The 12,578-nt window shown below is 38.8% G+C and overlaps 1 protein-coding gene across 2 annotated transcripts in view; it reads right to left on the reverse strand.

Annotated features, from left to right (window-relative positions):
* The window catches only part of ak5 (adenylate kinase 5), a 98,254-nt gene that overhangs the window by 77,987 nt on the left and 7,689 nt on the right, over nucleotides 1–12,578 (reverse strand). For both annotated transcript variants that reach the window (XM_051914345.1, XM_051914343.1), the window contains exon 5: nucleotides 4,399–4,512. In XM_051914345.1, coding sequence (XP_051770305.1) covers nucleotides 4,399–4,512 — 114 coding nt within the window. The remainder of the gene's footprint in view (nucleotides 1–4,398; nucleotides 4,513–12,578) is intronic.

Consider the following 12,578-nt stretch of genomic DNA (forward strand, 5'->3'; position numbering starts at 1 on the left):
ACCCATTCTCAAATCGCAGATTGACAAAACTGTCTTAGGGTGCGTTCACACTTGTAGTTCGGTTCGTTTGGTTCATTTGGTCCGGACCAAAAAAGAGAAAAAAACATTTAGTCCTGGTCCGATTAGCAATACCGATTAGCGATACCGAATCTAAAGGCATAGGGATACGTTCACAACCTGATTGGTTGGATTTTATGACGTATTGCTTTTTTTGAGACGGAACTTACCGAACATCCAAAACAATGCTGTGTGCTGAGGTAAATGCGCTTGTTGTGTGTGCGTAGCCTGCATATGATGGTATTTTGGCCAGCTGGGAACTTGTGAAGAGCTTGTAAAATGTGTAAAGGAGTCAAAACAGAGGCGGGAATCCATCCGTCACACACACAAACAATCTGCTGTGAGGAGACATGCGTCTAATGCCTGTGATGGGCAAATTTGCGACTATGACGAGAAAAACCGTTATGCGTGAGGATTCTGTACTTTTTAGGGTCTTATCTTCCTGTTTTTGGTTCGTTTACATGTCTTTGGTCCATGTTGCGTTCATATATCATTCGAACCGCACCAGAGTTCGTTTGGAAGTGGGCCGAGACCCATCTTTTCAGCGGTCTCGGTCCGCTTGTTTGGTGCGCACCAGGGTTCGGATGGCAGCGTTCAGATATGTTCAAATGAACCGCACTAACAGAGCATTCGCACCAGGGTTCGTTTTAATCGAACCAAACATGACAAGTGTGAACGCACTCTTAATGTTTTGTCAAAGGTAGAGATCTGTTTGTGATCACTCCCCATTAAAGCAACCTCTTGTGAAAAAGATGTACATTTAATTGTATTGGATGTGCACTTGTAGCGTACTTCAAATCTTAAGTATATTTTTAAAATCTGTACTTGCAGATAATATAATATTAATTAAATAAAAGGTCACTTAAGTGTATTCTTTCATGACTATGTTTCTTAACAAAATTAAGTATACTTTTAAAAAGTGCACTTTGTAATAGTGTCAAATTAAAAGCTTTACTTCAAAGCATGGGCGTAAATTTAATCTAACAGTTGGGGGGACAATAAATTAAAAATTTCTCAAGAGCAATTTTTGAAGGGGACACAAATAATACAACTCAAAATGTTTCTAAACTTAAAATACATTTTTTTTTTTTTTTTTTTGCCCTGTTTGCATTTGTATTGTTTTACTACTTACACAATTATTTTAAGTATATATCATTATATTATTTACAATACACAGCGTGGTTTTTAATGATATTTTAGGGGGGGACAACCCTCAGATGGGGTAGGTCCTGACCCCCCTGCGATTTCCGACTACGCTTCAAATCAAGCACATCAAGTACTTGATTACAATTTTATAATCAATTTTAATGATTTTAATGATTATAATATAACTGTATTGTGTTATTTCATACTACTTCATGTACTAAATTGCAACGTACAATTGTGTAATTACAAATATATTTAAATACATGACATAAAAGTTTCAATGGAAATGACATTAAAGTATATTTTAATTTACCATAAATGCTTGTTAGTACATTCGGCAGTACACTTTAACCATATTTAAGACAAGTCCTACTTACGTGGGTACACTCTTAAGTTCAACTAAATGCATTCAATATAAATTTAAACATTTTAATGTCATTGTAAATAACATGCAGTTAAGTGTCCAAAACATTACATTCAGTTTGCACTATATTTTTATTTTATTTCCATAAGCACTCTTTTTAAAAGTATGCAAAAGTGCAATTCTTTTTCACAGCAGATGTTTGTTTTGTTTTTGTTTTTTTTTTTGTCATACTGAGTCTTTTTAAAAGCTAAAGAAAACTTCAGCAGTGTAAAGACAGTAACAACAGTCCTGTCTTTGCAACTATATCATCCATTTGCACAATTACCCACTCAACTGTGAGAATCCAGTCCATTAGCTATATGCTGATTCTGACATGTTACATTGGGTCTTCAGTGCTGCATGCTTTTGAACACACTGCAGACAAGAATGTCGTGACAAGCCCCTGAACGTGATTGAAGCATAAGTTAACAAGTTAGCTTTTTCCCAGAGTTATTCATGGTGTAGGCTTCAGTCGTGACAGAATTGGCATTGGAAGTGAATAAATCTGGACTAGATGGCTAACAGTGATTTTCTTCTACAATGCAACCAATATATAGGAGGTGTGCTTATTTATACATACAGTACGGTATATGTGACCAAGCTTTAAAATTCTAAAGATACATTTATACATTTTCAGGAGGTTGTTTGGCCCTGCAAAACTTGTTTCTAACTCACATGTTGCCAATGAGTTGGTATGCTATTACCAATTAGACTGTTGCTAGAATGTTCTAGGTGGGTGCTAGGGCATTGGTAGGGGGTTATGGATGGTTTCTAAGGCATTGTTAGGGTGTTATGGGTGATTGCTAGGGCATTGCTAGGGTGTTCTGAATGGTTGCTAGGGCATTGCTATTTCATATATTCTGACTTATTTACACTGTTAAAGACTGTGTGACATCATAATGGTCGGAATTCCTTGTACGGGCACTTCTCTCGGAAGAGCGCGCGCGCACACGTCGACCAGAGCGAGAGAGCAAGAGCATGCCCATCAACACGCGTTCGGCTTTACGGAAGTCGTCGGCAGCACTGCACAGGTCACAGAACTTCACAAAATCAACAATGGCACCAAAGAAGTGTGTTTTTGGTTGTGAGGGAAAGATAACCTTGCTTCCCAAAGAACCCAGCGTTAAGTGGAGCTGAGAATTTTGTGCTCACGCATTACATTAAAGTGCTCTCGATATTTGTTATTAAAATAAGCATAGAAACTGATAGTTGCAATCACTTTTCTATTGGTTAAAATGAATGGAGAATATCTTGTTTTTTTCCGTGGCTGCTTGAGCCCTCAGGATCGGCGCTTATGGTTTCATAAACAAGGCCTAGTTCTACGCTGGATTTACAGATCGTTTGAAACTGAAAGATGGAGCGGTCAGAGTGATAATAATCCCGGCCAGGTGGTTGAGGTGGTGCAGTAAAACTGCTTCAAATGTCTGTTTTGTTGGCAATAGGTGCCTAAATGCATATAATGTAAACAACACGAACGTAGCGAATACATAAATTAATTATTCATCATTCACTATACGCTATATTCATAATAGAGATTCAAAAGTTATCCAGGGATAATGCGATGGTGTTTTGTGTGTGTTTAAATACATTTGTTTAGCTGACCATTGATAGCTTGCAGACGATCACTACGCAAAAGCTGTGTGTGCTCGTCACTCTTTAGCTCCACACGACACGCCTCCAGGCGCTTGGCTGTTTTCGGAAAGACTCGGTACAGCGTATGTATCTTTTATAAATATGATAAAACTAAAGACTTTTTGGAGATATGAAGGATGCACTACTACTCTATAGGTACTCAAGATTAACATGAGATTGACAGAAACTGTGTGTGATACACCCCCTTTAAGCTCTTCAGGATCACTTGAAAACACACAGGCAGGTGACAGTGGGTCCCCAGGTGCAGTGTTGAAGACCTCTGTTCAAGGTAGTTGCTAGGGTGTTGTTGGGTGGTTGTTACTTACTAGGTCATTGTTATTGTGTTCTGAATGATTGCTATAGCATTGCTAGGGTTTTCTTGGTAGTTGCTAGGATGTTCAAGGTGGTTGCTATGGTGTTGCTACTGTGGTATTGGTTGTTGCTAGGCATTTCTTTACTGGACCAAGTCAAAACAGCCACCCCTTTGTCCAGTGATATTCTGGTCCCTAGTCCCTGCTTCAAGTTTATGGGATTTTTGAACCTGCTTTATGGTCTGCAAGGTGTACAGTGTGAAAGGGTGAGAGCACTGCTCAATAAGCTACATGATTTGAGGTATCAATCATCCATAGCACAAATGGTGCAGGACAAGTTACTGTACACACCCAAGTTTAATACTTAATGTTAGGGGTTTATTCAGATCCCTTACCCCAAGTATGACCACTAATAACAGAATGCATCCACTGGTGCAGGGTAAGTAGAGATGAAAGGGTGTTTAGTTTATTCTCTATGGGAACTAAGTGGCAGATCGTACACGGGTGATTATGGGATCTACAGAGTTGTTATGAAGCAGAGTAAAGCAGAGTCATAACTATGGGAAATGTTCAATTTCATGCAAATGAGAGGCAAAAATACAGGTGTCGGCCGGTATATGGTGAAGGCAGTGAGGTCTGTCATAAACATTTAAACATTTAAAAATCAGCCAAAATCAGAATATTACTGGAGCATTGGTGGATTCAGTACTTTAATCACATCATTGCATAACAGATTAATATATTAAATTCAGATCTCAAGTTTTTCAACTGTATACATGCTTTTATTCCATATTGATTTACAAGGTAACAGTCTTGCTTTATCAAGCACCACAAATAATATACACTCACCTGGTCCTCAAAAGAAAGCGCTTGTCCCACATCTCGAGGGAAGCCATCTATAACTATGCCGCTGGCCTCTGGAATCTTCATGATCTTCTGCTTGATCTCAGTTATGGTAGTTTCCTAATGGAAATGAATAAACACACTCAGGTTAAAATAATATGCTTGATCCACAAAGCAAAATACTGCATAGCAACATTGCAATTTTTTACAGATTGAAACTAAATTTGCAGTAATAAACCTAATTTCTGTAGCAATTTTGTCCTCATAGATCAAGTACCTGCAGGGAAATGTGCTTTGTAATTCTGGGCTATTTTAAACAGCATACTGAATCAGTTTGGATGAAAGTGGCATGACGTCTCAGATGAGTTGGGCTTCAAAGGAAATCATTCCATAATTCACAAGAGTATTTTAGAACATTCCCTGAATTTCTTTAAGCATCTTTCTAAAAAGGTTAAATTATTAAATAAAGGACTGTTTTTTTATTTATTTATTTTGTAATGGAAGGGGTGATGCATTTCACAATTAAACTGTATAATCAAAAACCCACACACATCAACTTGGTGACATATCCCATTCTGGGTGATTTCTAGTGTAATTGAGGAGTGCCGTAGCATTTTCGGATAATTTTAATGTTCCTAAGCTCTGGAGGGAGAATATATTCAAGCGTGGCAAATCTAATGATGTGGATGGCATAATTTACGACGGAGATCTAACGTCAGTACCAGATTGCTCTAAAAATAAGTCTTACATCAGTCATCATTTGTTGCCCAGTATGGAATGTAATTTGCATGACCAAATGCTTTTTTTTTTTCTATCACTAAAGCGATCTAGTCACAGTTCAAAGCAGAGGATAATTTTAGAATGCAAGGAGACCACCAACATGATATCGTTATGACACCAAACGTCAATGTCCAAAACACTGTCTTGCATCACATCCAGATCCAACAGCTGGCCATCCTAATTTGCAAAGCTTTTGTGATTTGATAAAGCTGATGATAAAACGCATATGAGTTCAGAGAATAATGAACAGGAATTCTTATGTTTTGAGGCAAATCAACCCAGCAGCAATTGTGAACCAGTTGGATCTGCCGCTGTTTTGAAGGCACAGTTTGTCTATCAACAATCGTCTATAAAAGCAGATAGCTTGAAGTTTCATGGAAATGAACACAGTGAAAGGCTTTAAAAGGGTCATGTCATTCAGCTTTTTATTATGGAATTTTTCGATCATGATCCACCCTCTCTTTTTATCCATTTACTGAAAGTCATTGGTATCCAGTGTTGTTTTAGACCCCCCACCAGTGTTGGGTAAATTACTCTAAAAAGTAATTAATTACTATCTACTAATTGCATCTTCAACAGTGTAATTAGACTGCTGTACTTAATATTCTCTCTAAAAAGTATTGCATTACTTATTACTAATTACTTTCTAAATCCCATATCAACCTCGACCAGTTGAACAATACAAGGTAAGACATGAAATTGCTCTTTTAATTCTTTCAAATAAATAATATAAAATTATTCTTGAACTGACCAAAGTATTTAAAGGGAGAAGGTTACATTATAAACATACATTTTAACATTTTGACATTAAATCCACTATTAAATTTTTCTATAGTCTATATAGTATTTAATGCAATTACATTAGAAGTAACCAATTATTAAATTACAGTAATTAATTACTTAGTAATGCATTACACCCAACACTGGAGTCCACTGACTTTCATTGTATGGGCAAAATAGTTGAAACATTGTTAAAAATATTTTTTGTGCAGAAGAAATAACGTCATACAGGTTTGAAACAACAGGTTAGAAATAGAGTCTGGGTTTCTTATACAACAGTGGTGTAATAAACCCTCAAAATCCTGAAAGATCAAGGAAAACGTGATTCATCATAATATGACCTCTTTAAATGGGTGATATCATACATTTTTAAACTTATAGTTTTAGTAAGTGTGATCATCACAAGTTTCCACCTTTGACTTAATTCAAATTAAACAGTCATTTTTTGCTGCTGGACCTCTAAGATTTCAATGCAATTGGCCATGGATTGAGAAAGAGAACTTCAAAACAATTTACTCACAGCTGCTTCTTAAAATGTTTCATTCTTATATATATATATATATATATATACGCTTCTCTATTGAGGAAACGGATCTGCTCGTGTGCAAGTTTAAAGCGTGCGAGCAGACCATCTACGGGAAAAGCCGGATTCCACCAAAGCATTTTTATCTTTATATACACACAATAATAATATTTTACATTGTAATTTTTAATATTTGGCATGTTTGTGTGCTGCTGCGCGTCCCATTGTGTGTGTGTAATAAGCAGAATGTACGCACGTTGTGCACCCGCCTATAGGCGCTTATTACTAACGCGCTCTTTAAGTAACAAAAAAATATTGCGCCATTGACTTTAGACCAGGTTTCAGTTGGTCAATGGCGCAGTCTATTTCAGTTGCCTCAAAATAGCAACGCGCCAACAATGCGCCAGAACACACCTCGTTTTCAGACCAGCATGCCCATGAGTGCACAAATGGGCGCAAATGCATTTGCTAACGTGGTGCAGGACGTGAAAATGATAACTGCGTCGGGCTGAAACTAGCAAAAAAAACACTTGCGTCGCGCCTGGCGCCGCATTGCGCCATATGTATGATAGGGCCCTAGCAGTCGTTCATATATTTTAATCTTATCATTAGCTTTTCTGGTATTTAGTAATGATCCCAGAAACACAGAACATTCCCCTAATGTTAGCATATGGTTCCCGCTTGGGTGTTTTTTTCAGGAACCAATTCCTAACATTCTAGCAACGTTGTCTTTAGGTTCTATTTTTGCAACCATAAACTTGCAGCAAAGTTTTGCGTGACAAACTAAGAACCGATACGAAATGTTTTCTAATTAATATTTTTAAGCTTTATTTATATAGCCATAAATTAACCTTAATGTTAGGGGAACGCTCTCGAAACCTAAAGGGAACATTCAAATTTACGTAAAAATATTTTCCTGGCTAACTAACAGAGATGCTAGGATGTCTATTCTGGGAACCAGCTGGGATAGTATCTAGAAGCTGAATTAGCTGAATTTTGTATGCAATTTATGAAGGATAATTCTAAATGTTTTCCATCATTTTGCCAGAAGAAATAAGATATCTTTAGAATCATTCAGAAAGAGATGATAACAGAAGTTAGAAAGTAAGAAAATGGGAGAAAAAAAGTGCCCGAAGAGACATGAGAGAATATTTGCCACAGTGAATTTCTTTTTCACACTGTGAGAGTAGAATAAAAAAAAAAAAAAAAAGTCAAGAACCCACGACATGGCGCTTGGTAAGAAGAAAGGGTCTGATATCAATACCACATGCATTACAATATTTTACTGACAGCTAAAAATACAATGTCACAGTCTGTCAAAATGATGGATAATAATTATTCATAGCGCAACCTCTGATAGCATCTAACATGATTGCTGCGTATTGCTTTACTGAGACAGTTGCTGACAAATTAGGCATTGCGTAAATGTGTTTGGTCAGATGTTCAGAACAAACTGATTTTGTAGCTTAGTTTCAATACATTTTTGCACTAGTGAAGAAGTTATAAGATTTGAAAGAAAGCTTTATCATGATACCCTGTACAGTATATCTGATTTGAGATGTTTTTGCTTATACGTTCCCTTTTACAGTGTGGGAAAAGTCTCTTTTGCTTCCCTAATCCAGGATGTCATTAGTGGAAAGTGGCTTTATTTCTATGGCTGTGCCAGGAAGCTCAACTCAGCCTGTGTCTCAGTACAAAGGTGCATTTAATGCAGCTAAGGATTAAATGACATGGGTTGGTCATTTTATCCCCTAGTCAATAATCTTTGCAGATAGACTGTCCCCTCTAAAAGCGTACAAAGCATTTCTGGAGTTCTTCAGGGAATCAACACCTACCTAGTAGGAGGTCTTCTGTTTCTCTTTCAAAAGCCTCCTCGCTAAAATATGGTGCCCTCATTTCCAGCACCGCACTTCTGTGCTCAGTTCTCAAATGGAATGTTAATATGTAGGAAAGGGTGTGTGGGTAAATTGTTATAGGGAGGGAATTTAGGAAGTGGTGCTATTGTCAGGTCTGGTAATATTATAAACAGACTGAAGAAATGCAGTAAGCTCTTGACTTTGTCACTTCAAAAACAGTCACTTTATTCATAAAGAGTAAGAAATGAGCTTTTCAAATAGCTATTTTGGATTTGTGTTAAAAGGTCTACAAGCCATTTTAACCATTCAGGATATGTTGTTATATCCAAACCTTTAAACCTTAATTTTGATTCTACAGGTATACAGTAACTGAAAATACATCTGCCTACTGCATTGGATACCATGTGTTAAAAGGTTAGTTCACCCAAAAAATGAAAATTCTGTCATTAATTACTCACCCTCATGTTGTTTCACACCTGCAAGACCTTCTTTCATCTTTGGAACACAAATTAAGATATTTTTGATGAAATCCGAGAGTTTTTTTTTTTACCCCGCATAGACAGCAATTTAACCACTTTAAGGTCCAGAAAGGTACTAAAGACATCATTAAAATAGTCGAAGTGACTGCAGTGGTTCAACCTTAATTTTATTAAGTTGACAAGAATACTTTTTGTGCGCAAAAACAAAACAAAAATAACTTTATTCAACAATATCTTCTCTTCTGTGCCATTCTCCCTGTCACGAATGTGGCTCCCTCTGCCCTTCCTCCGGACCACCGGAGGGAGCCATCACCGGAATACTGATCAGTTCTCATTTGGACTACGTTTCCCATGGGCCCTCATTCCTGGGACTGATTGCACACACACCTGCACCGCATCACACTCACACTATTTAAGACACACATACACACTCACACATCGCGAAGTCTTGATTTGCCTTGGTGATCATTTCTGAGCGGTTTTCTGTGGATTGTTTACCTGTTATCGATTGGACTGTTTATTCCCTGCGACCCTTTGCTGCCTACCCTGATCTTTGCCTGTTTCCTGGACTGTGATTGTTTTGCTGCCTGCCCTGATCCTTGCCTGTACCCTGATTCTGTTTGTCTGCCGCCTGCCTCGACCATTGCCTGTCCCTGTTTATGCCTCTGCCTTTGCCCTGTCTATTCTGTAAGTCCTTTTAATAAAATAGCTGCAAATGGATCCACATTCTGTGGGCCCATCATTACACTCCCGTTGTTTACGTTCAGCGCTTCCAGGTTCTACATGAGAACGACGACTCATTATTGGCTCCTGCATCAACATCACACGCATGCATCGTGCTGCTTACGTGAACAGCGTCGGCCAATACTGAGCGGGCATTCTGACTTAGAAGCGCTGAACGTAAACAACGTAGACACAGAAGAGAAGATATTTTCGCATAAAGTCATTATTTTTGTTTTATTTTTTCACACAAAAAGTATTCTCATCGCTTTATAAAATTAAGGTTGAACCACTGCAGTCACGTCGACTGTTTTAACCATGTCTTTAGTACCATTCTGGACCTTGAAACCGGTGGTTAAATTGCTGTCTATGGGGGATAAAAAACCTCTCAGATTTCATCAAAAATATCTTAACTTGTGTTCCGAAGATGAACGAAGGTCTTACGGGTGTGGAACGATATGAGGGTGAGTAATTAATAACAGAATTTTCATTTTTGGGTGAACTAACCCTTTAAGGGTTAAGTGGATTGTTGTTCCTGTGGTGTGACATGGTGTAATTTATCTAAAACTATTTTCAACAACCTTTTTCCAATTTGTCAATAATTTTTGTACATGCAACTTTTATGACTTCATATTAATTGAAAGGCTACATGGCAGGACCATTCATCACGAATTAAAGAAAAAAGGTGATTAAAATGGTGAAAACAGGACCTACAATATACATTTTCCCTTATGCAGATCTGTATTTTAACGTAAAATGTTGATGTTAAAAAGTCATGAAATATGGACATATTACCTACATGTACCTGTTTGTTAATAGATAATTTCAAAAGGACTTTCCATTCAGCACTACTATGATTATTTCTAAGACTATTTAAAAATGTATATTTTAAATTTATATTTAAAAAAATAATTATGCAACTTCACTTTGGACATTTTAACTAAATAGTATGGATAATTACAATATTGTGTAGTATGTGGTGATTGTCACATGTATGTTCTGTGTTCCCTCTTTAACTGTGTTTTTGGTTCTGTCCTGTGAACTAGTTTTTCTCAGTCTCGTTATTTAGTCATCACATTCACTTGTGTCCTATTAATTATCTCGTCAGCTCCCTCATTTGTTCTAGTATTTATACTCTCTGTTTCTTTCAGTTGTTGTCCGTTCTCGTCTATGCTTAATGTGTGTGAAGTTTATGCTGTGATATTCTCCTGAGTTTGTCATTAAATTCCTGTTTGCTGTGTATTCTCCTTCATTGTGCGATTTACTACACACCATTCTGTGACAGAAGAACGGACCAATACAGTTTTTTTTTTTTTGTTTGTTACTTTTTTTTTTTTTTTTTTTTTTTTTTTCCCCCCCTCCTCCCTGTCACCATGGACCTTCCTGCAGTTGCCCTGCTATGCCTGGAGCAGAAGGACCATTCCCTGGAGTCACACACCAGGGATTTTTTGGAGTTGGCATGCCTAACGAACTATCCCATCCTAGGCATGCCTCCCAGGGAGCGGTCCTCGTAAGGATTTCACCGCATGTGTGGAGTGGGTGTTGGTAAACAATGATTCGGCATTCACCATCTGCCTTGCGGAGTCTACCAGCACCCCTCCACCTAACCTAGTGCCCAGTCAGCCTACACCCAGCCAGACAGAGCTAAAGCCTGATTCCACCGTTGAGAAAGAGCCAGCAAGCCCTGCTGAGCCATTTTCCATGTTCCCATGTGCTTCAGAGCCCGAGCCCAATATAATATCTGACCAAGTGCGCAAGTCGGCAACAACGCCAGTTGGGAGTTTTAATGGAGCTTGAGGAATCGGATAGAAGCCCCGCCCACACTCCCGCTGCTGCGTGTGAGTTTAATATGGACCCTGGGAACCTATTGGATTATTTTGAGGAGGTAAATTCCCTTTTTCTCCTTCCCCACTGGTCCCGTCCAGCATGAACTCTCTAGTGCCCCCGCTGGTCCTGTCTAGCCTGGAATTTTGCACGAGGATCTTCTGTCTCCACCTCCAGCCACAGAGCCCCGGACTCCACCTTGGCCCTTTGACCCATCGGCTCCGCCTTGGCTCAATGTGCCCTCAGCTCCACCGTGGCCCATCAGGCTCCCTCGTCCCACTGGCTGCGCCTTGGTTAGGCATCACCCTGGTTCCACCTCAGGATTTCTGGCTGCCGGTTGCACCTCTGCCTTCCATCCCTTTGGCTCCACCGGGCTCTGCCTTCCCTCCAGCTCCACCGTTATCCTCGGTCGCACTGGCTCAGCAGTGGTCCTCTGGATCCCCTTCTCCGCCTCTGACCCATGAGCCATCAGCTGCGCCTTGGCCCTCCGGTGTCACCCTGGCTCCGTGTCTCCTTGGCTCCATCTGGTCCTCCACCACGGCCGGCTGCGTCACAGGAGAAAGCACCCCTGGTTCCATCTACCAAGCCTCCATTATGGCTCCTGCCACCATGAAACATCATGCTGACTGTAGCCTGGGTCATAAGCAGGCCCCTTCTGCTCCTCCCTCCTTCCAAATTCTCATCTATGTTTAATGTGTGCGACGTTTATGCTGTGATATTCTCCTGAGTTTGTCATTAAATTCCTGTTTGCTATTTATTCTTTTTCGTTGTGCGATTTTACTACACCCCATTCTGTGACAGTGATATGAATGTTGTTTAATCACATACAGCATTTCTTCAATCCATCAAACACCACAGATTCTAGTATAACCTATAATATTTTTCTAACCGGGGAAAAGTCGTAATTTATTATATATTAAGCTACAAGTTCATAACATTTTTTTGTACTTAATGGACATATTCTTTGCTTACTTACAAATTGCCAAGCTTTCATTACAGTTTTTTACACAATCGGTAGGACATTGTTTTTTCAAAACTCTTGACACAGTTCTTTTAACCAACTTTCAGCTTAGCACAGCAATTAATTTCACATTCAAAATTCACTAAAACTACCAAAACACTTTATGTCTCAAATCAACTCATTCTTCCATAACACTAGTAAAGGTTTCACCCAACAAACACACTTTGTCACTCATAAAACAATGACCTAAAAAAAACCCTAAC

The sequence above is a fragment of the Ctenopharyngodon idella genome, chromosome 2 (assembly GCF_019924925.1).
Source record: "Ctenopharyngodon idella isolate HZGC_01 chromosome 2, HZGC01, whole genome shotgun sequence".
Lineage (NCBI taxonomy): Eukaryota > Metazoa > Chordata > Actinopteri > Cypriniformes > Xenocyprididae > Ctenopharyngodon > Ctenopharyngodon idella.